This window comes from Pteropus medius, unplaced genomic scaffold (genome assembly GCF_902729225.1).
Source record: "Pteropus medius unplaced genomic scaffold, Ma_sr-lr_union100, whole genome shotgun sequence".
Classification (NCBI taxonomy): Eukaryota; Metazoa; Chordata; class Mammalia; order Chiroptera; family Pteropodidae; genus Pteropus; species Pteropus medius.
Window position 1 is genome coordinate 3,200,240 of NW_024353787.1, and position 27,938 is coordinate 3,228,177.

Sequence of the window (27,938 nt, forward strand, 5' to 3'; positions counted from 1 at the left end):
TGAAGTAAGAGAGGGAGCATAGTACTTAGAAATAACCGAAAGAATGGGAGTGAAAAACACTTGAAATTGTGAAGATCTAAATGGGAAAAGCTCTCGTTTATGGATTGAAAAACTTGTTAACATAGTATTCCCCAAACATTTATAAATACATGATCCCAGCTTTCTTAAAACTGAGCTGATTATAAGATTCATAGGGCCCCTTACCTCATACCATATAAAAAATTGACTAAAAATGCAACTAAATATAGCAATGAAAACTAAAACCTGGGGGGAAATGGGTAAATTTTCATGACCCTCACTTTGGCAAAGGATTCTTAGATATGAAACCAAAAATACAGGCAACAAGAACAAATAGGTAAATTGGACTTAGCAACATTAAAAACGTTATGCTTCCAAGGACACCATTAAGTGAAGAAAACCAATAGGATTTGCAAATTGGTTATCTGATTAGGGGCTTTTATGAAGAATATGTAAATGACCAAAAACACCCCAATTCTTTGGAAAAAATATAGACAAATAGCTAATAAGCACATGAAAAGATGTTTGACATCGTCAGGGAATTTGCAAATCAAAACCATGGGACACCACTTTAGTAAAGATGAATAAGGTCTGACTAGTTCGGAACAGCACGTTGCAACTAAGAAATGTTCTCAAAAATGTAAGGTGATGGATGCTTTCACAATGTATAGTCATGTGCTGATGTTTCAGTCAATGTGGACTGGTCTGCATATACATTCTGTGGTTCCATAAGATTAGTGGAGCTGAAAAATTCCTATCTAGTGATGTCCTTAAAATGTGCAATGCACCTGTTGGCAGTAATGCTGGTATAAACCTATGCTGCCAGTTGTAATATGGCACATACAATTATGCATGTTGTATAATACTCGATAACTGTTACTGGTTATATATTTACTATTATTTTATTTTAGAGTATACTTAACAAAAGTGTGCTCTCATGCAATATGCCATATTACACCAGGAACAGCCTCATCTTTATTGTCGAATGCCTCATTTTCACTTGTGCTTGATTTTTTACCCTTGTGTTTTATACAGTAACATGCTGTACCAGGCTTATAGCCTAGGTGTGTAGTGGGCTATACTGCCTAGGTTTGTGTGAGTGCACGCTGATGTTTGCACAGTGATGGCCTGCACTAACAGTGCATTTCTTAGAATATCCCTGTTAAAAGTGGCACGTAACTATATCAAATCACAGTGTACTTTAAATATCTTACAATTTAGTTATACCTCAGTAAGATTGGGGGCAGGAGTAAAAGAAAATCACTTTATACTCACTAGAATTTCTAGAAACAAAACTGTTGGCCAAGGATATGGAGAAATTGGAATCCTCACAGGCTACTGTTAGGAATGTAAAACGGTACAGCCACCATAAAAAATGCTAGTAGTTCTTCAGTTACCCTATAACTCATTAATTTTAAAACCTGAGAAAAACATGTTTGCACAAAATTTGTATGTGAATGTTTAGTGTTATAATGAAAAGGTGGAAACAAATGGCTGTTAATTGATGGATGGATAAACTTTGGTATACCCAAACAATGGAATATTAGCCATAAAAAGAAACAAAGTCAACACAGGTGAACTTTTAAAACATGCTAAGTGAACCCACTCACAAAGGACAATATATGATTCTATTTATAGGAAATGTTCAGAGAAATGTACAAAGTGGTTAAGATGAGAGAATGGGGTGTAAATGCTAAATGGGTTTCTTTTTGAGGTAATGAAAATCTAAAGTTGGTAACAGCTGTATATATCTGAATACACTAAAAAACGTTAAATTGTATGTGAATTACATTTCAAAATTTTTTTAAAAAAAGGCAATGGGAGTGATATTAAGAGGCCATAGCAGTAGGCAGAAGTTTGATCATGAAAGGCCTTGTAGGCTATGTTATGGATTTTGATCTTTATCCTGAGTTTTTTCCTTGTTCTTGCAAACCGCTTGAAACAGGAGGTACTGAAATCACCTAGACTATTAAAATGTCTCCTAACTAACTTGTCTTATTCTTTGCACACTGTGACCCGCTTTCAGCACAGCAAGTTATCTAATGCTTCATAACAAACCACCCCAGAACTCAGTGGCTTAGGGCAAATTATGGTGTTGAGGGTCAACTGGTCTCAGGCAGATGGAGGCTGAAGCTGGAGACTTCTAAACTGTTGGAGTGGATGGTATTGTCCAAGATGGTTATTTCACTCATATCTGATGCCTCAGTTGAGGTGGTTGGAACATTTACATTGTTTCCAAAAAATGATTAGATATCTCAATTCCTAAAAGGAAAGAGATCTGGTGACTTTTTGAGGCCATTGAGGAAGAGAGACTTTGGAGAATGTTCCACTCAGCCTGTGGTTGGAGAGGGAAAAGATGACAGATGGCTGTAGCAGTGCAGTAATCCCAACAGACTGGAAATCAGCCTTACATTGAAAAGAACAAGGGAAGTTAGTGTGTCCAAGAAAAGTGTTTTTGAACTGAGCAGTAGAAAAACACTTGCCCGTGTCAGTAGTAGAGGAGTAACTTTTGTATTTGAGAATTTATCAATATTTTACTTGTATCTTAGGGAGACTGGCTCTGCAGTTACCTATTAGTTTGGAACCAAAGCTTTCTTTTCATCAATTAAGACAAAAATCATTGGATGGTGACTTTAAAGCAGTGGTCATACCACAAGAACTATGTAGTTTTTAGTGTTATTTTCCATTGCTTTGGAATTATTTGAGGATTTATTTTATATGGATATATTGGGTGTTCTATATTCTTAAATCCTTTTAAAGTCTCTTGATTTAAAACATTTTCCATCAATTGTGTTTACTTTTGAGTTCCTTTTAGTTTTCAAAGTGATTTTCGATTTCTAATGCTTTCCTGAATTCTTGTCACTTTTCAAATCTTTACTCATCTGATTTACATTGTTTTGTAGCTTTTATCATTTTTTTGTTTGAAACGGGTTAATTTTTATGTTCTGTAAAGATTTACTCTGTTCGTCTTACAATTTTCTATAATTTACAATTCTGTTGCTCACTTTTAATGTTAAATGCATTTTCTTTTTTAGGAGGGAGGAAAAGGGACAGAGTAACTTTTCTAGCCTCAAGGCTCACAATATCCTATTTTTATGAAATGACCAAAAGATATGACCTTGTACTAAGATCTGTTTCCTTTGCTTCACTCCTCCACTTTATTGTCCCTGTCCTGCTCAATTTGCTATCTACAGCTAGCAGTTGGTCCTTAAATGGATTGTTTTGGAATGAAACAGGTTAGTTTCAAGAGTTCATTAGGATCCAGTCTATACCAACATCTTCAGATAAACTCACTTGCAAATTGGCCTGTATGCTTTCCAATGGAAACCTGTTGATTTTGAGGAATCTCCTATTCTCAAGGCCATGAGGCACTCCATTGTTTTCCCTCTACGACCTTTTATACAGGTAGCTGGTACCATTCAAATCTTGTACTTCCTTTTCAGTTTGTCACTTCCTAAACTTACTTTGAGATTGTGGGGATTACTCTGTCACCAAGGTTTGTTGTAGATGCCATGCATGGGTTCTTTTATGGAGGGGCTTAAGGAGATTAAAAAACTAGTTATTTCTGCTATCTACTATTTTTAATGTATTTCTGGTAGTTTGACTGAGAGCATGGGCTTTGGAGTCATTGCCTGGGCACAAATTCTAGATTCACCATTTACTATTTGTGTTACACATAACCTGTCTTAATTTCTTCTATAAAACAATAAAGTACAGAAAAGTACTAGGTTACAAAGACAGCTGTTTTAATGTAGTTTTATTTTGTTTCATTTTTCAGGTCTAGGTCTTATTACTAGCTTTATAGATTTTTGAAAATTAAAAACCAAAACATTTTGGGGGGAAAAAAACAGCCTCTTGAAATTAACTTTCATGACAATACAAACAATTGTAAATAACTAGAAAATAATGAAAATGAGAAAAAATCACATAGCAGACCCAAGGTGACTTCAGAGGAAAGTTCATAGTGTTAGGCATGTTCATTACAAAACAAAAGAATGAAAATCTATGCAGTAAGCATTCAGTACTAGAGATTAACTGCCTTCTGTAGTTTGTTTTTTTTTTTAAATAAAAGTAGAAATCAGTTTTTAATAAAGAGTAAAATGACAATACCAAAGTTGGCAAGGATGTAGAACAACAGAAACACTCAGATACTGTTGGTGGGAATGGCAAAGGGGTATAACTGTGAGGAAGTAAAAGATGCACACAGCCTTCACCCATCAAGTCCACTTCTAAATAAGCACTCTAGAGCAGATGTTAGCAACTGGTGTGCCAGGAATGGGTAGTTGGGTAAGGCCTTTAAATGGCCACAGTTCCCAAAGCTTCATCTTTTATCATAGTATGGCATACAAATATTCTGTATTATCATCTTACAGAAAAGAGTTAGTTGATAAGCAACCTCTTCTAGTATGCTTCTTAGATTTCCATATTAGAAAGCTAAGTTTCACTGGAGTCAGGACCTTATCTGCTGGATCTCCAGCAGCTTGAATAGTGTGTCTGGTATATAGTGACTTGCTCAGTAAATATTTGTTGACTGTACAACTGCATACCACATTCAAAAATGACCACTGGAGTATTATAAAAGTGCAAAATCAGACAAAATATCCATGGAAATAGAGAAAGCATGAACTTGTATATTCTAATATATTACTCAACAGTTAAATGAACTAGAAGTCCATATATCTCAAAAACATTGAAAAAAGCAAACTGCAGAAAGATATGTACAATGCAAATTATAAAGTTTTATGTAAAGTTTATAAACAAGCCTATGTACTAAGTATAAAATTATATATAAATGGAATGACGTACACCAAATAATCGTTACCTCTGAAGAAAATAGAAATGTTACCAGGAAAAGATTTGCAAGGGAGCTTTAACTTGAGCTATATTGTATTTCTGAAATAAAAATCTGGAGCATGGTAAAATGTTAGGACTTAATAAGACTGTTACTTGTTATATCCTTTGTATTTTTATATGTTAAAGTCAACCATAATTTTAAAAGTAGGATTGATAAGTAAATCTAAGACTGTATAAAAAACAAAACAAACCACTAGTTGGCATAATCAAGAAAACTGTATAGAAGATTAACGAAGTATAGGTATATACAAAGAGAATGCCTTCTACAACTCTTAAGCAAATTACAAATTCTAAAAAGTTGATGCAACAGCAAGGGAAAGTAGCAGAGTAATATTCCTCCAAAAGGAGAAAAAAAATTCCAGACCCAGGCATATCTACCACTAAATTCTTTCAGAGCTTTGAGTAACAGATTTCCTTCATCTAAACTTTTGTAAAGTATAGAGATAGAAAAAGAGTCCTTTCTTTTGGGGTTACTTGAAAAATAGTCATATTTTCATAAAGTAGATTAAGAGTTCCTATTGTGTCATCCAGCTACTGTATCAATCCAAAAGAGCAATATTTAATGTTTAAATGTGACGGTTCACAAAAAAAGGATCTATAAATGGCTCAAGCAGATATCCCACCTTATTAAGTGAAAATACAAAATTCCACTCATTTAATCTCCACAGAGATTAAAATACCAACTAACATTGGCAAAGATCAAAATGTTTGATAAAACAGCTTTATAAAGATTTGAAGAAATAGGCACTCTCACATTGTTGGTGGTACTATAAATTGGCACAATCCTTGGAGAAATCAATTTGTCAATATAAAAAAAAATATAATGCACAAATCTTTTGACCTGGCAATTTTCATTTAAAGTTTTATCTTACAGTAACTCACTGATGTGTAATATGACCTGTGTACAAGGTCATATTACGGCATTATTTATACTAGCAAAAGATAAGAATTAAAATGTTTATCAGTAGGACTGTTCCAATATTTTATGGTACATCCATACAATTAAATCTTATGCAGTTGTACAAAAAGGATCAAGAAACTCTCTATATACTGACATGGGACAATCTCAAAAAAACCATGTAAAAAAAAATGTAAAGTGAAAAGGGCAAGCCAAAGATAAATTTTCTTAAGAGACAAAAATTTGAAATAAAAACTTACAACAGAAATACAAAATTCAGGGAAATCCAAATTAGCAAGTATTATATTTCTTTCATCTGATGGATAAACTTTTCCACAATTCCATTGAGTCTTTCAGGCTCCATCAGTTTATTTACCAATTCCTGCTCAATAGCCATTAGGGCCAAGCCACTGAGCTTCTCTTGCCCCATGGTATGACATAAGTAAGTTTTAAGACGAGGCAGTATGGAAAATGAGTTTTCAACATTTGCTGAAGTAATTGGCCAAGACAAAGCGATATATAATAACTCTGATACGCAAGGAATATTATTGTGAAGACCATGCTGAATAAACAAATAGCCAAGATTGATGAAGTTGATACGATCATTATCTATGACAAAGTTGAGCTTTGCATATTGCCGATAAAATCTAAGTTCTGGGATGATGTCTGCATCAAGTTTATAGAATTCTTGGACATGTCTGGCTGTTGCTTCATTTAATGGTCCATTCCATTTAAATAATAGTTCTGAAATTTGCTTCATTTTGCAATAATCAAACTCTGAAAAACATAATTTTAAATTTTGTAAAACAGTATCTAACGCTTGGTAATAAATATTAATTTTATATTGTTCTTCTGCTGAGGTAGGAAAAAACATACTGTCTGAATTGCCAAGGTCTACTGTTTTCTGAATTTTTCTTCTCTTCTGAAAAGAAGGTCTTTCAACTTCAAAACCTTTACAGGTTATTTTTTGACATATTTCCTCTGCTCCATCCCAGATAGTCTTGAAATAGACATCATTTCTTTCAGATGATAAACATTCCAAAATTGCTTCTATTTTTGAAGACAAAGAAAAAATGTCTATGGTTTCACTTTGAAGCTCTTTGGAAAGAATTCCTATAACACTTAGTACTCGATAAAGAAATTTCAAACAAAAGATAAATTCAAATTTGGAAACCAATGTCAACAAATCACTCAATTCATCAGCCAAACTTGTGTTTGAAGAATGGCTTGATACAACTTCCAGTGTTTCAATAATCTCTGGAAGACCCTCAATCACAGATAGTAATGTATGATCATGGACTGTCCAACATGATTGTGATGTATGTTTTTTGCATGTTTTGTTTTGACTTAGCTTACAAATCTTTTGAAAATTTGCGGACATTTCCTCAGACATATGAATAGTGTTGAATAAAGAACTGAGAATATTTAGAGTACTTCGGAGTTCTTTTACTTCTTTACAAAACCTAATAACAGCTAAATCCAAAAAATGTGCATAACAATGTATGTATAAAGCTCTTGGCTCTTCCTTCTTGAATTCTGCTGCAGTTTTGTTAAATTTTACCCTCAAATTAGTGGTACTATCATAGGCCTGGCCTCGTATTTTACTCAAATCAACTCCAATTTGCTGCAAGTAAGTCGTGATAGTCCTGTGTAAGTTGGTCCCAGTCATCTCTTCAATATCTATGAAACCCAAGAATCTTTCTTTAATTAAGATAGCCTTTGGTGTTTTTTGTGAGTATCTCACACAAACTGAAAGCTGTTCTTTAGAGGCACTATAAGTTGCCTCATCACATATTATTGAAAAAGCTGAGGAGTAATTGATCTCATTCACAATATCTTGCAATATTTCGGTCTTTATTGTTTCAATAATATCATTTTGAATTTGTGTACTGTTATAGAAGTCAACTTGTGAATTCATAAGTTGAAATATTTCTTCTCCTTTATCTTTTGCTCTGATTTCTAACAATTCTAAAAAATTGCCTTTATTCACAGATGAAACAGACTGGTCATTTTCTCTTAAGGGTAAACACTGCTTTCCAAGAAATAAAATATTTTCAATTATAAGCTTTAGGAACTTTTTATTTCCTTCAATCTGTTTTGAACGAACAGATAAATTATCATTGACAGCTTCATCACAAAACTGGTAATCCCTCCAAAATTGCAATGACTTCAAATGCATTTTACTTTTTTCATGCTTTCTGAATTTTTCCATAGTTTTTTTCCAATTAGAAATTCCTTGCGTTGCAAATGATTCTCTTTCATAGCTAAAATTTTTTTGGCAAAACAACTGGCATGAATAACAGAATGTCACATCCTTTTTAACACTGTTTTCTAACTGCTGAAAATTTGAACACCAAAATTTTTTAATACTTCGTGATTTACCTTTAACTTTTTGTACTTTGGATGTAAATTTTGGGCGATTTAGTCCATCAGTTATTTTCATAGATTTCAGATTGCATGTAGTATCTTGGTTTGACACTTGATCTTTTTGTACTTCTGTACTGGAGCCAACTGTATGCTGACCAAGTACTGATGAAGATGGTGAAAGGCTTGGCTGTTCCACACTGTTATTAGCAACACCACTACTTGACTCACTGGGTAAACCCTTAGAAATCTTTAGGAGAAAATGATAACAGTTGTTTTAACAGTTTTGAAATAGTCAATTAAAATATCAAACACATCTAGTAACACAAGAGAGTGAATGAGTGAGTTACAGTATGAGCTCCAATTGGGGGAAATATTAATAATTATTAACTTATTTACACTCTAGATTCAGCATTAATTGTTTAAAGGATCTTTTGGTATATAATTATAATAAAAATAATTTATATTGCTCAGATGAGTAGAACTGCTTAATATTAAGAAAATAGTCCAAAGGAAAAACTATGACTAATAATACTTCTATTTAAATATTCTTATCAATAATTTCAAGTCAAACTTAAGATTTGAGAAACAATGTAAATACAAAAAGGTATTTGTTGCTCTACTTTTTTGAGCTCTAGGATCAAAATAGGAATTAATATACTCAGATACACATACGCACACAAAATATATTTTTTAAGTTTCAAACTTACATCTGCAATGACATTTGCTGTTACTGAAGAAACTGTACCTGATAAAATAAAGCATAAATTCAAGACTTTATACCATAATCTATAAAATAGCATCATAAACTATAATTCTTTGATATCAGTCAACGAAGAGAAAAGAGACTATAGACAGATTCAAAAAGTATGGCAAAACAGTATATACATCAAATATCCTCACATCGGTTTTTACCTTGTAAGACATCAGAGTTCATGATGGGCAGGGCAACATGAGTATCTGCTAATGACACTATATTGCTTATAACTGGAGTTGTATCTTTCTTTGGAGAAAGGAGCTCCGGTGAAGTATCTTGCACCATGGAAACATTTACTGATAAAAATAAAAAGATTTCTTATAAACCAGGAAGAATCAATCTATCAGAAAGTACTGTTTAATAACAAGTATTTCAGTGAGCAATGCAAACATCTAATAGCTTTAGGTTTTGCTGGGTATTTGAGTAATTTTTATTAGGGCTTAGGAATAGCCAAGTTCTTTAATATAACGTTAATAACAACATTAAACTGATAATTTACATTTCCTATCATTGTATATCTCTTAACCTTTGCAATGTTTTTATACTATTTACTTGAAATTTCATTTTAATTTAGAAATTTCAAGCAAATCTTTTCTGTGAAATTACCAAGGAAGAACAGATAAGAGCCTCCTCTAGAATCTATTGGATGTTGTTTCTGACTCTTCCAGGGTTCATAACCTCAACATGAATGGAGCTGGGTTATTGTCTACTGCAGTGATTTCTATAAGCCAGTTTGCAAGATATACAAGGCCCAGGAGCATCATTCACTCCACTGTTTATGTAAATAGCACCAGCCCTATATAAATGTGGCTCTTGGATGGAATACACAGTTGGCCCTGGATTATCTGTGCTTTTCCAAAGTATTTCCAACGAGCTCTACTTCATGTGAAAAATGTTAATAGCCTTGTTTTTACAAGGCAGAGTTAAGTAAAAAATTCTATATTCTATAATACATCTTTATAAATAAAAATTAAATCTAGTAAAATAGCCTGTCTTTTATACAAAAATACTGGAAGCCATTTCTTTGCAACAAGCTTTGAATGGTTTTGACTTTTAAGTCAGTTTAATTTGGAAATGAATCAAGGTTATAAATTAAAGGAAGCACAGATTACTAAATTACTAAACCTCTGATAACTACTAAACAAATATTACCTGTAGAAGATTCCATCTTAGTTTTACTATAAATAGAGAAACAATGAACAGAGCAGAAAAGTTCTGTCTTCCCCAAGTCACTGGTAATCTCAATCATTTCATCTGAGGACTTCAATGATTTGCAAAGACCAGATGTCAGGGTTTTGGCTGGTTTCTGTTGGAGATTAAAATAATATTCATATTCTTGGTATATGATAAATTATTAACATTATTATAAAAATATAAGCACTAACACAACTCTACAAATAATGACAATGAAGCCACATTTTTTTACTTTTTTAAAAACCAGGAAAATGGCATCATGGATTGCAATGATCATAATGCAGGAAATTGGTCACTTTATTAGGTATCTTTGTATTAGATATACTAATAGCAATAATACATATGCAAGCAATGAAGAAAGTGGTCATAGATGACGTTCGTCATCCCAATCAAAGCCAACTTTATAAATAATAAACAAGAGTCTTATAATTATAGGTCTTTTCTCAATGCCTGTTTGGGCATCAGCTCAGGAAAACTTGCTTTATTGGTGCTAAGGAGAAGCCAGAAAAGGGTGCTTAACATATGTTACAACAGGGGTCCCCAACTCCCGAGCTGTGGCGAGTATCAGTCTGTGGCCTGTTAGGAACTGGGCTGCACAGTAGGAGGAACTGTAAGAAGGAACTGTCAGAAGTATTTTATTTCATCTCCATCATCTTACCAACTATCCCCAATGGTACTAAAATCTATATCCCCACATTTTCCTAAAGTGGAACGATTCACAAGCCAATTAATGGAAGGAATTCATCTTTAATTTTCGCTTGAGTCCTATACAGTCAAATTCAAATGGAGTGGTCCTCACTTCGGGCAACAGACTTTTATTCATACCTGCTTGTATGCTGTAATACTCTTTGAACTATTCAAGTAACGAGACTGTCCTTCCATCTGAAGTATATGGAACAGATTAGAGCTAGTGTAACAGTAAGCTCCACAGTTCTCGCAACAGTTCATGATGAGGCTGTTAGCAGAGTGAAACTTTGAAAAACAAGCATTACTGCAAAGATTATGTTTCATGTTCTGGTATTTTACTTCATATTGAATCTAGGGTAAAAAATAAAAGGATTCGGTAAAAATTTTGATATTTAAGCAGAATCAGATTCCCTAAAGGTAAAAAAAATTGCAACTTACAAGAGCAGTTTTCTGACACATGCTGCATTTGGTTAAAATGCTGTTAGTAAATATAGTCACAAATAGTTTTCTTTTTTCTTCATATGATGAGAGACAAGATTGGCTGCAAAAATTTTTGCTAGAGGTGCTATCTTCCAGCTGGACACTGATCACATCCTTTAGATTTAAAATGTCTCTGAAAACAAATGACAAGGGCACCATTAAATACTTTACCACAGTTATAATTTCTTCATAAACTACATCGCTCCCCCAAACAACCCTCTCCCCCTTGTTGTTTAATTTACCTGAAGAACTGTTAAATAGTTAATATCAGCCTTGAAATAAGAAAACCTGAATTTGGTATCCAGTTCTTTCACTCATATTAAGTAATGATGAACAGATCATTTACACTCCCTAAATGTTAACTTCCCCATCTTACCCTCTGTGTATTGATTGGTGCTAGCCTTAATAGAATAATAAGTCACATTCATACGTGACCAACTTTGGAATCTACAGGACAGAAGATTTCAAAATCTGGTCTGCAAATCCCTGTGGATTCCCCAGATACTTTCAGGGGGTCCACAAGATGAAAACTTTTTTTATAATATTAAGATGCAATTTGCCTTTTTCACTGTGTTGACATTTGAACTGATGGTACACAAGCAACAGTGGGCCCCTGCAATATTAATCCTAGGTCAATACCCAAAGAATTGAAAATAAGTACTCAAAATAAGTACATGTACATGCATGTTCATAACAGCCCTATTCATGGTAGCCAAAAAAATGGAAACAGCCCAAATGTTCATCAATGAATGAAAGGATAAACAAATTGTGGTATATTCATGTAGTGGAATATTATTTAGCTATAAAAAAGAATAAAGTACTGATATACATGGTATAACATGGATGAACCTGGAAAAAAAATGCTAAGGGAAAGAAACCAGACACAAAAGGTCACATGTTGTATGATTCCATTTATAAGAAATAACCAGAAGAAATACATCTAGATAGAGCAGGTTGGTGCTTTCCAGTGGCTGAGGGGAGAGGGGAAAGAGAAATGAGGGAGAAACTGCTTAATGAATAAGGCATTTTAAGTTGGAGCGCTAGAAATATTTTGGAACTAAATAGAGACAGTAGTCGTGAAACAACGTAAATGTATTAAGTGCTACTGAAACGGTTTTTGTTATATGAATTTCATCTCAATAAATTGTGGGAGGGGGAAGCAAAGGTGGGTAAAACTTCCAGTCAGCACAAATTAAGGCAGTGGCACCAAAAAGATACTAGTTCTAGTGTTATTCACTGCCAGCATTTGTTGTAAAAATTATTCATTTTATTAAAATTGATTGTTGAGTATATCACATCTTTTTAATATTCTGTGTGATGAATGGAATATAGGCATAAAGTGTTTCCCCTGTGCACCAAAGTATGATAGTTGTCTGAAGGAAAATCTCATGTGGGAATGTTAAGAGTTACAATCTGAGTTAGCTACTTTTTTCATGGAACACATTTTTACTTGAAAGAACAACTATCAGATAATCTATTATCCAAAAGTGGGTACCTGACAGATACTTTCTCAAAAATGAATAAAGTAAGAAGACTGTTACTTCAAGGAAAACAACTGGCTGTTATTCTTGCCAATGATAAAATCTGAACTTTCATTGAAAACAGGAATTTTGGAAAATTTGTTATCTGACACCTCCATCTTAATCGCGTCCCAACACTTAAAAGCTTTTCTGATGAGATTAATGATTAAAAAAAATTGTTTTAAAATATTGCATAATGAAATATGTCAATATTTGCAAGAGCTGCATAACTCAGTGAACAAATATTTCCTAATGATTACAAGTAAGAAAAATCACTTATGGGTAAAAGAACCAAAGTACTACTAGACCAATGAATTTTAATAGTATAAAAACTTCATAGATATGGTTTCATATTTGACATTACAACTAACCTTTAAAAAACTACCCTTTGTTTTCTGATGTTGTATCAAAGAGCATCCACAATTAATCTGAAAGGCTAGTGGAACATTCCTTTTTCTAATTACATATTTGTAAGGCCAGATTTTCTTCAGACTTCAACAAAACAATATTTTACAACAAACTGAATGCAGAAGCAGATATGAAAACTCAGCCATTAAAGTGTTTTGCAAAACTGATAAAACAATGCTCACTAAATTTTTCTTAAAATTTCTCATCTCACTAAATATAAATGGCTTTTTTTCCCACAAAAATATTTATGTCAACATGCATTGAGATTATTTTAAATGAGTTATTAAAAATTTCTTGGTTTTAATTTCTAACATAGTATATATTGGTAGACATAACCCACCTAAAACTAAAGCTCTCTGGCTCTTCAATAGAGTATGAAGGGGTCTGGAGACCAGAAAATTTGAGAATTGCTGCTATAGGAAATACCAAGATACCTAGAACTCTCAAAATATCAATCTTCCAGAATAGTTTTTCAGATAAAAAACTCCTGAGAACACTATTTTAACACTTCAACATTCACAAATTTTTTAATTATGCAATTTTCTACCCTCAAACAGATGGTACCAAAAACAACAGATTTGTTCTCACATCATCAGTCATTTTATTGGTTTAAAATACAGCTCTAAATGCAGTTATCTGAACTGTGCTGTGTACTTCATTTGACAAAAATTCTAAGGTTTGCTGTGTGCCAGAGAGTATTAAGGCCTTGGGGATATAAAAATGACTATACTCTAGTCCCTAATGTTAAGAAGTTCATAGTCTAACCTGGGCAGTATCAATTCTTTAAAAACATTAATGATCAATGTTTTAGGAGTTATAAACACTATGAAAACACAGACCATGGAACAATTCTTCTGGGTGCGAGTAGGGTAGTAAGAGGAGAAGGGTGTGAGAATACACAAGAGGTAAAGATATTTGAGGTGGACCCTTAAGACACAAAATTAGCCAGGTAGAGAGGCAGAAGAAACTGCACTGACAGAAGCATGAAAGTGAAAATGCTTACTAGTTTATACTGCTATCAGCATACTAGATTGCTGGCTTCTAATTTACTAAGGTTTTAAAATAAAAAATCAAAGTGAATTGTTAAAAGAACCTAAAATTAGCTTAAAAAACTCTGAGCATAGGTCTGAACAACTTTCCTACAAAGCATTATAGCATGGGCCTATTGTGAATTTTATTGATTGCTCTCAGGCTCTCTGGTTGGTTCTGAAGTGCAGAAATGACACTTCTTAAATATATAGTTCTCAAAGAAAAGTCATCTAACATGATTTAAATGTTATTTTCGAAGCTATTTTTCATTTGGTTCATGAACTAGAAAAAAAAATTCATTAACTCAAAAAAAGATTTTAAATCATAATTCGCTAAAATCTTCAGAACTATATTAATACAAGAGACTATTGAAAGTGGAATTTTAAAAAATTTCCAAAAAAGCACAGGTTCCTCTGAACAACAGTCTCTCCTAGCCCAGGAATTAGTACTACCTTTCTACCAAACTATAAATAGTATTTTGTATCAAAAAGTTTTTTATTCCAAAAGAAGTAAAACATTTCATATTTTTGCTCATATTCGATTTCTTTGCCTTAAAGAACAACTTATACACTAAATCCTTCCTACTTCAGCCTTTTCGACTTGTCTGGGAGATCTGCTAAAGATGTATAATGGGTAAACTGCAAACATAGCAACATGATACCTTAACTTCTCAGGGCCTCAGTTTCCTCAAAACCAAAAGAAAATGTTTGGATTGGATGATCTCTAAGGTCCCTTCCAGTTTTATGATTCTGCAGAAGAAGCAGGCTGAAGAGAATGCCATATAGCCCATAGCAAAAAAGAAAAGACAAAGTATAGTATTAAAGGGTTGAAAAAGCACAAGAGAAAAGTAAGTAAAGTTCCAGGGAGTAAGACTTGAAGCAACAGATAACACCTGAAGCAACAGCCAAACGAGGAACCAAAGCAACCAATCAAAAAGGTTTGTGAGTTTGTTAAGAGAATAATAATGAAACCTAACATTTATGAGTTAATACATGCCAGTATCGTTCAGACCACTTAAATGTTATTTAATGCTCATATTTCTCATGTACATTTAACAAAACAAATGGGAATACTGAGAAGTTCTCAATGCTTTTCAAACTTTAGCATGTACAGTAGTCTCCCCTTATCCAAGGTTTTGCTTTCTGCAATCACAGCATGATTACAAAAGGGGTGAGTGCCGTACAATAAGATATTTTGAGAGAAACCATTCACTTTATTTTATAGTATATTGTTATAATTGTTCTCTTTTACTATGTTATTGCTGTACTTAACTTATAAGTTAAACTTTATCATAGGTATGTACGTATAGAAAAAACTTAGTACATAAAGGGTTTGGTATTATCTATGGTTTCAGGCATCCACTGGGGGTCTTGGAAAGTATCCCCCATCAATAAGGAGGGACTACTGTAAATGAAGCACCTGGGGATAAATGCAGTTCTTATTTAGTTAAATCTGGATGAGACCTGAAATTCTGTATTCCTAACAAGTTCCCCAACGATGCTGATACAGCTACTCAAGGATCACACTTTGAGTAGCAATATTTAACTGTAAATGGAGGAAGCAAGATTCGAATTATGGAAATCCAATTCTAAAACAAGACATTTGAAAAGAATTTATTGTATCTAGAAGTTTTCTTGTTCTGAAACAAAGATATTTAAAACTAAGCATTATTATTTAAAGAGCAGTAACAAACCAGAATTATAGTATGATTAAGACTCTCAAAGACTCTCCTTTATACATCTCAGGGTAGAGTCCAAAGTTCCGGATATTTTTCACCAACTCATTATGAAATCACTACTACTTCCTTTCTCTGCATCCACATTGCCTTACATATGTACTGAAGTCAGCAACAAAGACCACAACAATAGCTCACAGAAATCTTGAAAAGATTACATCGATCCACCTATGTTTACCTATGGCTATTCAATTTTTCAAAAGAATTAAGTAACTTCATTTACCACTGCAAAAGAAACATATAATTTTATACCGTGGAAAATCCAAAATAACTTACATGATTAATTCTTAGTAGGTTGCTCCTTATACACAGTTAAATAAAATAAAATGGGCACATAATAATTTCACTTATAGAGAATTTTGAATGAAAAGAATATGAAAATGAGTTTTAGAAGTCACATTAAAGTTGAGAAAAAGAACTCACATTTTAATTTCTGCAAATCTCTCAATAAACAACAAAAACCTATTTCTAAAGAATCTACTGGAGGAACTAAATGCAGAAACAGCTTCTTTTCACTAATCCAAAGTGATATAACAGAAAAAATGAAAATGTAGAAAACTATAGCCAAGACTCTGATCAAGATCTATGTAGGGAAGTAAAAGGGGGCATAATTTAGAATGATATACTTTGAGCAGTTTGAACAAGTTCTCTTGGGAAGAGCTGGTGAACTGGCAGATGAAATGTATTCAGTGATGCACGGTGTGGAGCAGAAAAGCTGAGTAGACCCTTTCCTCTGATAAGCAGTTTGCCCCTTCTGGAGAATTTTTTTACAACCAGCACAGGAAACCTGAATAGCTGTTGTTGAAACTGAAGGAAGCATTTTATTCATGCCAGATGATGCCAGAGAAAGCGGAATGCCTGTAGTCAACTGTGATGCTACAAACACAAAACAGGAAGGAAAAAAATTAGTATTTACATAATAGTAAGTAAGCATTCTTTCATTTTATTTTAGAATTTATTTCTGGACTTAAAACTCAAATACACTATTCAAAGGCATTTTAAAAAAGAATAAATTGGCTAACATATTGATCAGAATAAATATGATTAACTTAAATAATCCTATTACCACTGTCTGAAAACGTAGTATTTATTTTCATTTCATTCTCCTGAGTTTTGGACTGTTGGGCTTGACAATACTCCTAAAAAAAAAATTGAAAATAATGAATACAATGCATTTAAAATAACCAGTCATTTGATAGAAAATGATAAATTATGCTCAAGTCTATTCAGTGACTTGTATCACCGAATTGAACCATAATACACAGGTAAGCACTCCCCTTTTGATGACCTTTGGCTGATTAGTACATTATTTTCTATCGTACCTAAATGTGACTTCAGAAATTTTTGTTAACACAGTCCTTCAGTAGCTACTACAAACAGAGAGTAGACATATTCAATAACGACACCTATTTTCCCTCCTTGTTCTAATCTCTAAAAGCTTAAACACAAGAATTGTTAGATTGGGCTGAATGATTTTACAGAGGAGGATTTTTTACAGAGCAGCAGGCAATCTATCTAAACTTGATCTAATTTTTGAATGTCTACGGGCCAAAAAAGCAATGGATATTTTCTAGATGGACAACATTTCACAGTGTTACCAATTCAATGGGAGTCACATTCTTACTTGATACTGATTTACTTTAGGTTATTTCTAAACAGAATACTAGAAATAGATTAAAACTGATTTAGTTTTTGTTTCATTAGAAATTTTGGCTAGATCCTATATAAACATTCTAAAGAAATTTGCCATACTTACAGAATACTCACAGCTTGAATCAATTTATCCTTTATATATATATTCCTTAGCATGAAATATCTTTAAATGTTTAAGAATAAAATCACGAAACTAATTTGGATTAAAAAATAATTTAATTGTATTAATTCTACTACTTAATAGAAAGCAGTAGCATAAAAAGTTATTGTATTATTTCAAGTTAAGAAAAACAAAAACGTATTAACTAAGCCTAAGATAACCTAAGCAATCCTTTTATCAACCCCAAAACTTAATTCTCGACAGTTCATTCTCTCAAATCACATTATATAGCATATACTTGTTATGGCACTTAACACCACATACCTTGGATTATTATTTGATCAACTGCTTTGGGGAAGATAAGAATTTGAAGTTTTCAACCGATAAACCAGTATCTGCATAACTAAAATTTATAAGTAAATACTGCTCTAGAAAAAAATAAGTTAAAATATTTACCTGAGTATTGTCAGGTTCTGTCTTAATTTCATCTAGCCGTAGCAACTGTGGTGCCACTGCCTTGTGTGGTTCACCTTCTACTGGTGATTCTTTCATTTGAGTATCTGATGCAAAGGAATCCTCCAGTTCCAAACTAATGGGTTTCTTCTCGGAGAACAATTTTTAGGTTCCTAAAATATGAACTGATAAAGAAGAATCTAATTTTAAAATTAGTCCTTTTAAATACGGTAATTTTCTGGAAGCACCAAAGTGTCTTTAGACAGCTTAGCCTCAAGGTTCTCACAGCAGCAACATTGGTTTTCTTCCCTTCATCCACTGTTCCCCAATACAGTTTTGCTTTACACTTTTCCAGTAGACCCACTTTTACGCTTCCTTCCGGGACTAGTCTTCTTCACTTCTATTTCCCCCGCCCTGGTCTGACTACAGCAAAAAAGCATCAAGCCCCAAAGCTTATTTTTAAGTTACCAAATAGTCTTAGAAAATGTAAAGCCTTCTGTCTGAGGTTAATCCAATCACCTGTACTCACTACCTCTCCCCACCACTGCCCTCCTATAGGGCCAGTTATCTGCATCTTCAATTCCTCTTCCTCTCTTTATTGGTTCATCACAAGTAAGCATTTAAGTACATTCAAGGAACCAACTTCTAAAGTTATTGCCCTCTCTCTGACACTTTTCCTCTCCTTGATATTCTCTCTTTGAACCCTAAGACTCCAAGACCTATTTCTTTTTCCTCCCACCTCTTTGCCAGTCTTTTCGAACATTTATTTCTCCTGTTTCTAAAGTATTTGTGTTTCTCCAAAGCACAATACCCCAGGTGGACCAAAAAAAATGGTTCTATGTAAAGTAACCTTACAGGGTGATCTGATCCTAAATTCCTAACTGGGCAAGTCATGGGGGGTAGTCACGCCCCAGGCATATAACTTTTTAGTAAAAGGTTTATCTTTGCCTTAAGCAAGACCCGTCTATTGTTTTTGTGAATCTGGGTTAACACACCTTTGAAATGCGCCTTCAGACCCCTTCTTATAAAACTTAACTACCCCCAAGAGGGCAAATACTTTTAACTATCCTGTAATCCAATCCCTGCCTTGCTTTCTCCCACCTTCCTGTAATCTTCCTTACATCCGGAAGTTAATTTCAAATGCATAAAAGAAACTGCAAAACTGTTATTCTCTGCACATTTGAGATCTTGCTCTCTGGCATATGTCATCAATTTGGCTCAAATAAATTATTAAAATTCTCTACAGGTTTGGATGTATTTTATGTTGACAACCGGGACTCTTCTCACTTGCTCTATGGGTATAACCTTGGATTCAATAAACACCTATAGGCTCATTTTCCCCTACATTCCTGAGCTCTAGCCCATATACCTAATTACCTATTAAATACCTCCACTTAGATGTTCCACAACTTCTTCAAATTCACAAAATTTAAAACCATATTCTTATATCATCCCCATAAACCAGCTTTACACATGTTCTTGGAAAATGTCATGATCATATATACCCAATTTCCCAAACCAGACATCCAGGGGTAGTCCTAAATTCCTCAGCTCCAAAGTCCCCGCATCTAATCACCAAATTGGATTAAATATATCTCTAAATATGTCTCGAATCTATTTTCCCATCACACTTCATACCTGCAACCCCTTCCCCTATCAATGGATTCCTTTTTGGTAAATAAATAGCTAAAATCCAGAATCACAATGTAAAAGATTATTGCACATTCAGGCTTAAAAAATTCCACTGTATAACTTCTGTAACTTCAGGAGCCTTTTGATTGCTCAGTCCCAAGGCCTCTTTTTCAAGTACAGACTGGTCCTTGTGTTCTTTCTCCTTGAGGTCTACTTTCCACTTTCTTGGTAGCTGCCACCTCTGACTCTAAATCCTTTGGAACTCCTTCCCTTCTTGCCACTCTAGCTTGGCTGCAGAGTACAAATCTCCTGGATTCCCCTTCCTTGATCACCCCCAAGACAAGACACTTTTTAAAAAAGGGCTTTATAAATCCTGATGGTAGAGGTTAAGGGATAATTACAACAGATATGGATAAGTTAAAGTTCTAACAAGAGAAATTCCAGGCCTATAGTTTATTTTGAGTGTATTTGTGCAAATCTTCACTTCTTTAAAATGACTTTTTCTCTACTCTTTCTTCTGGATTCAAACTGCCCTTGGGCTCACTTGCTTCTTTCCTTACCCTTAGGCATACTGCAGGACCACTCCCTTAATCATTAAGCCCTTAGGTCAGCATCATACACTCTTAGGAACAAAGCCTCAGGTCTGTTGACCACAGAAAGAGTTTTGTCAAATTAAAGATAACAGCTCCACACCCATGAAGGCTGAAGGCCCTACCAGCATCCCCTTGAAACCAGACAGAATGACACCAGGACTGGCATCAGGACCTGATGCAATTATCAACTGCCTTCTACCCTAGCCCCAATCAGTAGAGCCCATGATACCAACTCTCTTAGCTACTAATGAGTTTTCCCCTATATAACCTATCCCCTAAAGGTCATGGGGAGCCACATCTTTGAGAGTTAGTTCACCTGTGTCTCCAGGTGTGGCACCATTTCCTTAAATAAAACCTCTACTTTGCAGCAAACTCCTGTCTGTGTGTGTCTCTTTTGGCTTTGATACATGCAGGCAAAATGAATACCCTGAGTCCAGTAACATGAGTTAGTAGATGAAAGAGCCAAAGAACCCTGCCACTGTCTTTTATTTCTGAGTTTGGGACTCAACCACCAACCCTCACCCTGATCTTTAACTCAGCTTTTATTGAAAGCCCCTATCTCAAGGACGAAAATTAAATAAGGCCTGACTGTGAAGTACAATAAAAGCTCATATGGCCTCTGCCCAGCCCATTTGAGCATGACACACACCAGCAAAACGAAACAAAAATATCACTGAAAATTAACTACTAGATTGTCATTAGATTCCCTTTACCTTAAGTAAATATGCTATGCAAGTCTAAACATCAATTAAAAATAAAGCATCTATGAGCTTTAGCATCTTGGAATCCCTTCAAAAGTGTCAGTCATCACACACACAGGCAAATGGAAAGCACTCTGAAAATGTAATTAATGAGGCAGAGGAAAATGTATATAACATTTCCCTAGCTATTAGAAAGAAAAAAATATATATATGAATAAAAAATACATGACTTCTTTTTCCAGATACACATTAAACTAAGTCTTTGAGATCACTTTAAACCAAAGAGGGATATATCATGGAGCAGAAAACAAAATTCACATTCACTTTTAAACTAAAACATGAGACCACAAAGAAATTGCAAGCTATTAGGAGTTATTTCCTGACACAAAGGCACCTCCAGCGGGAACGTACACATTTTTCTCCTGGAAAATTCGTGTAATATTGCTTATATAAACCTGATGCTTCACACTGCTTTACCTAAATCTTTTTATTCCTCCCCATTATACTTGTGGTCACTTTGTTCTACCTGCAAAGTCATTTTGCCTATTCAAATCCTACTCAGCTTTTAAACCAACTTAGCTCCAAATTTTATCAGACTGGCAAGAATTAAAAATAAGACTGATAAATCTATGCCTAACATTGTAGCAACTCTCCCACTGGAAATGACACCAGCAATAGGGATTACCCAGAGGGTACTTTCCAAAACAGAGAAAAAGGAAAAGCCCAAGCAGAAAAGAGCATACTGAGCTCAGGAAACAGTAGTTCTGGGTTGCCAAAGCAGTTGGAACTCAAGAGGCACAATCTAGGAGAGGAGGGAACCAGAGAGAAATAAAAGCCCCATACTTGCATAAAAATATCCCCCTCCTCCACTAATTTGGTGACTCCTAAACTGCACATCTACAGAGTAAGACTCCAAAAGACCTACCAGAAAGCATCAGTTGGGAAGATAAAGAGCTGAGATTATAGTAGCTTTGCACAGCTAAGAACAGAATTGAAATTTAAGGCCAGCAGAGGTAGAGGAAACTTAGGAAAGACCTAGACTTTCAGTCGAGATTCCAGGGGGGCTATGACCTAGGAGTAAGGGCCAGACCCCAGAAGAAAAGACCACTTCCTAGAAGAAAGAGCAAACAAACAGATCAGCTCTAACAAGGCCTAACACCAATCCACAGAAAGGATCAATGTAATCTGCTAGTACTATCTGCCTGCCTAAAGGAAATTAGCCCTCTTTGGAGGAAGCACACCTAGATTCTCAAAAAGTTTTCATCGACAATGTCCAGAATACAATAAAAATTTAAGGGCAACCTCCCTTGCCACACAATACAAATAAGACTGACTAAAAATAAGACTGACTAAAAACCAAGGAAGAAAAAAAGGCAACAGAAATAGGCTCACAGGTGACTCATATTGGTACTATCAGGTGAGAACTTTGATATGTTTAAGAAAATAGAGAAAAAGATGGAGTTCAACAGAGTCCTGAAATTCCTTTAAAAAAAAAGTCATAAAAATTTGAGAATTAGAAGGAAATTAAAATTAAACAGATGAATTTAATATTCTAGGGAAGAAACTTTCCTCTACCTTCAGGTTCTTTTAGCTGGTCTAATAATTAAATAAATCTACATGAGGTTAACAAGAGTGCAGCCACTACAGAAAACAGTGTGCAGTTTCCTCAAAAAAAAAAAAAAAAAAAAAAAAAAAAAAATTTAAACTAGAACTACCATATGACCCAGCAATTCTATTTCTGGGTATTTATCCCCCCAAAAATCTAAAACACTAATTCAAAAGATATATGCATCCCTATGTTCAATGCAACATTATTTACAATAGCCAAGATATGAAAGCAACCTAAGCTCCCACAGATAAAAAGGAAGTGGTACATATATACAATGGAATATTACTCAGCCACAAAAAAGAATGAAATCTTGCCATCTGCAACAACACGGATGGACCTAGAGAGTATTACATTAAGTGAAAAAATTCAGAGAAAGACAAATATCACAATTTCATTTAAATGTGGAATCTAAAAAACAAAACGAACAAACTAAACAGAAACAAATTCAAATACAGAGAACAAACTGATAATGCTATTGGGGGTGGGTGGGTGGGGATATGGGTGAAAAAGGTGAAAGGTATTGAGAAGTACAAATTGCCAGTTATAAAAATAGTTATGGGGATGTAAAGTACAGCACAGGGAATATGGTCAATAATTCTGTAATAACTATGTATGGTGTCAGACAGGTACTAGAATGATCAGAGTGATCACTTTATAAATTATGTAAATGTCCAATCTCTATGCTGTGCATCTGAAACTAATATAATATTCTATGTCAACAGTAATTGAAAAATTAAAAAATGATAAATAAAAGAGCAGAATTAAGTCAGAGAAAGACAAATGCCATATGATTTCACTTACATGTGGACTCTAAAGAACAAAACAAACAAAACAGAATCAAACTCAGATACACAGAATACTTTGATGGTTGCCAGATGGGAGGGGAATTTAGAGAGTGAAAAAGGGGAAAGGATTAAGAAGTACAAATTGGAAATTACAAAATAGTTATGGGGATGTAAAATATTACATAAGGAAGACAGTCGATAATATTGTAATAACTATGTACGGCATCAGTTATTAGACTGATTGGAATGATCACTTTGTAAGTTATATAAATGTCTAATCACTATGTTGTACATCTGAAACTAATATCATGTGCCAACTGTAACTGAAAAATACAAAAAAGACAACATGGATGTGTCTGTTTATTGGAGAATACTCTAAGCATAATATTACTTTAAATTCAATTATTTTTGTTGGTTCTTGCATGTTTCCATAAGTATCCCTTACAATTTAGCATTAATGGACATTCACAATATTTTCAACAAGAGGCATTCTTAGTGCTATTGGATATAAGTGTATTGTTAAATTGAATATTAAAATTTACCAAAAATATCAACATTATATGCATAAAGATAAAATTGGTTGCTTTAGTGATTGACGTGTAGTTTATATTTTATCTGAAATTTACAGGCATTTATTTTGAATGGTGTTGATCAGTACAACCATAAATAAGATGTGCTTAGACATTTTCTGAGAGCAGTGTGTTGTGAATAAAGTGTAATGAATATTTAGTTTCAGCTTGAGAAGTTGTACGGCACTCTTATTTTTATCTTACAAAAGTATAGTGGAATGGTGAAAATGTATGAGATACTTAATTTTCTTCCAAAACTGAAAACAAGTAGCACAGATGTTTGTTATTACTTTCCCCCTTGTCCTTCCATATATGTGAATATGTATAAATTTGTATATTTTAATCTGTATGACAATTATGTGAGAATGATATATTGCATATAATAAACTCTTGTAAAAAAAAGAGAGATGTTCAGTAATTACTAGTTTGCTCTACCATATAGATAGGTCAAAAAAACTTATTTCTGGTGATAACTCTTATTATGGGCAAGGCCTCTAACTTAAATTCTTCTAGGCTATTAAAGGGGAGCATAAATTTCTCTTGAGCCCATAGGGTCTCAGTTGCCTTTAGCTCAAAATAATTCACATGCCACAGAAGTACATCTTGGGATGACTTGTTCTAAACCCCCACAATATCAAATTAGTGAATTTAAGACAAGTTAGTAGAAGGAAGTCAGACTGATGCATACAAGGATAAAAATACACTGTTTGTAAAAATACATGTGGAATGTGGCAAAAAGGTCTCACACTTATGTAAACAGAGTTCCAGAAAAAGAAAAAATAGACACTGCAACAGAAGCAATATTTGAAGAAATACTGGCTGGACCACTTCCCCAAAATGAAGAAAAGTATCAAACCATACAAATTCAAGAAGCTTATAAATAACAAAAAAAAAAAAAAAAAAAAAAAACAGGACTATGCACATCATAGCCACACTGAAGAAAACCAGAGATAAAAAGACATCTTAAAATAAGGTAGGGAAAAAAGATATTAACATACAGAGGAACGAAAATAAGAATGAAAGTTGTCTTCTCAGAAACAATGAAGGCCAGAAACCAATGGAATATCTTTAAAAGTGCTGGGGAAAAAAATCTACCTAAAATTCTACAGCCAATAAAAATATCCTTCAAAAATAAGTGTGAAGGACATTATCAGATAAATAAAAAGGGTGAGAATTTATCGCGGTAAATCTACATTGTAGAAATGCTAATGGAATTCTTTAAGCTAAAGTGAAATATTCAATGAAAACTTGTAAAGACTGGAAAGAAAGCAGTATCTTTTTTTGGTAGACAGCATGACTGTATTTAGAAAACCACAGGAATATCCTCTTCCCTCTAATAAAAAACTACTAGAATTTACCAGGATCACGTTAATATAAGGTCAATATTTAAAAATTTCTTCTCTCATCACTCTTCTTCACTACAGTACTAGAGGTTCTAGCCAGGTCAATAATGCAAGAAAAAATAAAAGAAATCTTGAAAAGAAATAAGTAAAATTGTCATTATTTATAGATGACATGTTGTGTACATAGAAAACCCAAAAGGATTTCCAAATAATACTGGAATTATTAAGTAAATTTAGCAAGGTCAATATTGAAAAATCAACTATTTTCTTTGTATTAGAACAATTAGAAAATAAAAAATTTAAATAACTATATTCTATAGCATTATAAAACACCAAATACAGGAATAAATCTAATGAAATGTTAAGACCTCTACACTGAAAACAATGCTGAAAGAAATTAAGGAAGATCTAAATAAATGAAGAGACACAGCATGCTCACTGACTCAATATTAAGTCAGTTTTCCCCAAATTAAACTACACATCAAAATCCTCACAGGAGTTTTTGTGGAACTTGCAAGATGATTCTAATATATACACAATGTATACAGAACCTAGAATAGCCAAGACAATCTCAAAAAAAAAAAAAAAGCTGGAAGACTTACTATAAAACAATAATTAAGATAGTGTGGTATGGATAAAAGCAAAAATAAAGTGACTAATGAGAGTCTAGAAGCAGGTATACTTGTACCTCTTATTTCTTTGCATTACAGCTACTTCTTTATGTTACACTGCAAAGATTTGTTTTATTCAGTTAAGTTCTGCAAGTTCTTTTACTGGCGTAATAGGAAGGATAGAGGTAGAAAACTAAATGCTCTTCAAGCTAAACTAAAATGTCCATGCTTAGTTCTGTAGGTAATGTGGAGCCACTATTCATTAAATGCCCTGGTACTGAGGTTACAGAGGTTATTAGAATGTCCCCATACTCATAATGCTCTGCCTAGCACAGTATAACTGCAATAATGTAAATGTATAGAAGGTACAAAGCAGAAATGAGTAAAGAGAAGATGGTTAGTCTTCTAGATGGCGAATTTGAGGTAAATTCTAAAGTAGGTTTCTATGAAGCGATAATGGGGAATATTCCAGGTATAGGAACGACATGGGCAAAAGCACACAGATATATGGAAACTATAAAGAACAGAGTTATTGTTGAAGATAAAAATGCAAGAGAGGTAGTAAAAGGAAATGAAATTTGAAAAGCAGACGGGAATATCAGGAAGGTCTTTGAACACCAAAAACTTTGAAATAATCTTGTAAATCAGTGGCTTTTGGGTTTCAGCAAATATTTCATTCATATCTCATTTTTAAATAAAAATATAGTTAAAAAAAACTAATAAAATCACCAGATAAACTTAATGTGCTCTATATCAAATGCTAAGTAATTTGGAAATGTCCAAAGCATTAATTTGTGCTAGATTAACACAGACCTTCAGAAAATAGCTTTTCCTGCCATCTGGTTGAATATACTTCAATTCCTTGTAGCTGTGTCATTGATAAGGAAGGTTACATCTTTGCACCTATCCTTTTTACCTCACAGAAAACCCTAGAAGCAAATTCACTATTTTAGCAAGGGCATCTACTACTCTAATGCTTTTGCTCAATCTAGGAGTTAAATGGGCAAAGTGTTGAGTCCTGTTACTGTCAGGACTAAATGTAATATAGTTATAAATTATAATAAAATTTAAGGGTGTCTTCTCTTATAAATTCGTGATGAGGAATACAAGTTATTGTCAGATATTATTGGTGATTCAACTCTTAAAATTCTCCACTTATCTAAAATTCCGGCTTTTGGTTCAGTTTAATTGAAAAGTATAACGAGATTGCATCCTGAGAAAGCTGAAAAAGGTATTGTTTACAAACACTAGTCCATGCAAACCAAGATACTCTCAATCCTGTACACTATATCAAAATATTGAAAGTAATAAAGACTGCACCTTCATCTACTCTCATTACAAGGCCGAATTCATCAAGAGTCAAACTTTTATAGTAATTAATCTTTTTTTGGCTTAGATCCTGTGTAAACTCAGTTTGCAAAAGAAGTTCCAGGTTTTTAAGTTTAAAAAAATCATCACAAGGAAGGTGAAGCCACAAACGAGATCAGATGAATGTTTTAGAAACGGAGGCCGCAGTGAGACCAAAGGCTTTAAAAAGCCCAGTTAACGACGCCGGAGCAGTAGGCGGCGAAAAATGCTAGAAGTGTGTGTGGGGGGCTGGGGGGGCGGGGGGGAAGTGGCGGGCAAAGACCCCCGGACTCTCTACGGACAAGGTTAAAGGAGGCGACAAGCATAATCCAGGAGCCTGACCCCGAATTCCTGAACCCCATACGGCGGAATCCGCACGCAGGGCCCCGTCTCTAGAAACCCTGCCCAACGCGACGCTTCATCCTCCCTCCCACAAGCGAGACTCCCCGCCCTTCCGTAAGGCTCGGGAGCAAAAACCGACACCAGAGCTGCTCAAGGAGGCTTACTAATTTCTCTCAGAGACGCCCGCCACGCGAGGCTGCTCACACGACCTCCGACGCGAAAGGTTGCGCGGGGCCAGCCCCTTCCCGCAGTGCTC

The 27,938-nt window shown here is 34.1% G+C and overlaps 1 protein-coding gene across 5 annotated transcripts; it reads right to left on the reverse strand.

Moving 5' to 3' along the window:
- Positions 1-3,747: 3,747 nt before the first annotated feature.
- Positions 3,748-27,938, reverse strand: ZMYM1 (zinc finger MYM-type containing 1). 5 transcript variants are annotated; one of them, XM_039850980.1, is made up of 12 exons: positions 27,847-27,938; positions 18,154-18,335; positions 17,011-17,083; positions 16,571-16,820; positions 11,211-11,385; positions 10,911-11,123; positions 10,044-10,197; positions 9,050-9,187; positions 8,845-8,882; positions 8,153-8,384; positions 6,647-6,820; positions 3,748-6,547 (listed from the first exon to the last, which is right to left on the reverse strand). In XM_039850980.1, exons 2-12 carry the CDS (start codon positions 18,247-18,249, stop codon positions 6,072-6,074), a joined length of 2,019 nt encoding a protein of 672 aa, XP_039706914.1. In that variant the 5' UTR covers positions 18,250-18,335; positions 27,847-27,938; the 3' UTR covers positions 3,748-6,071. The 5 variants fall into 5 exon arrangements, with proteins under 5 accessions (XP_039706914.1, XP_039706915.1, XP_039706913.1 ...); XM_039850981.1 differs by lacking the exon at positions 6,647-6,820; XM_039850979.1 differs by having other exon boundaries at positions 3,748-6,820.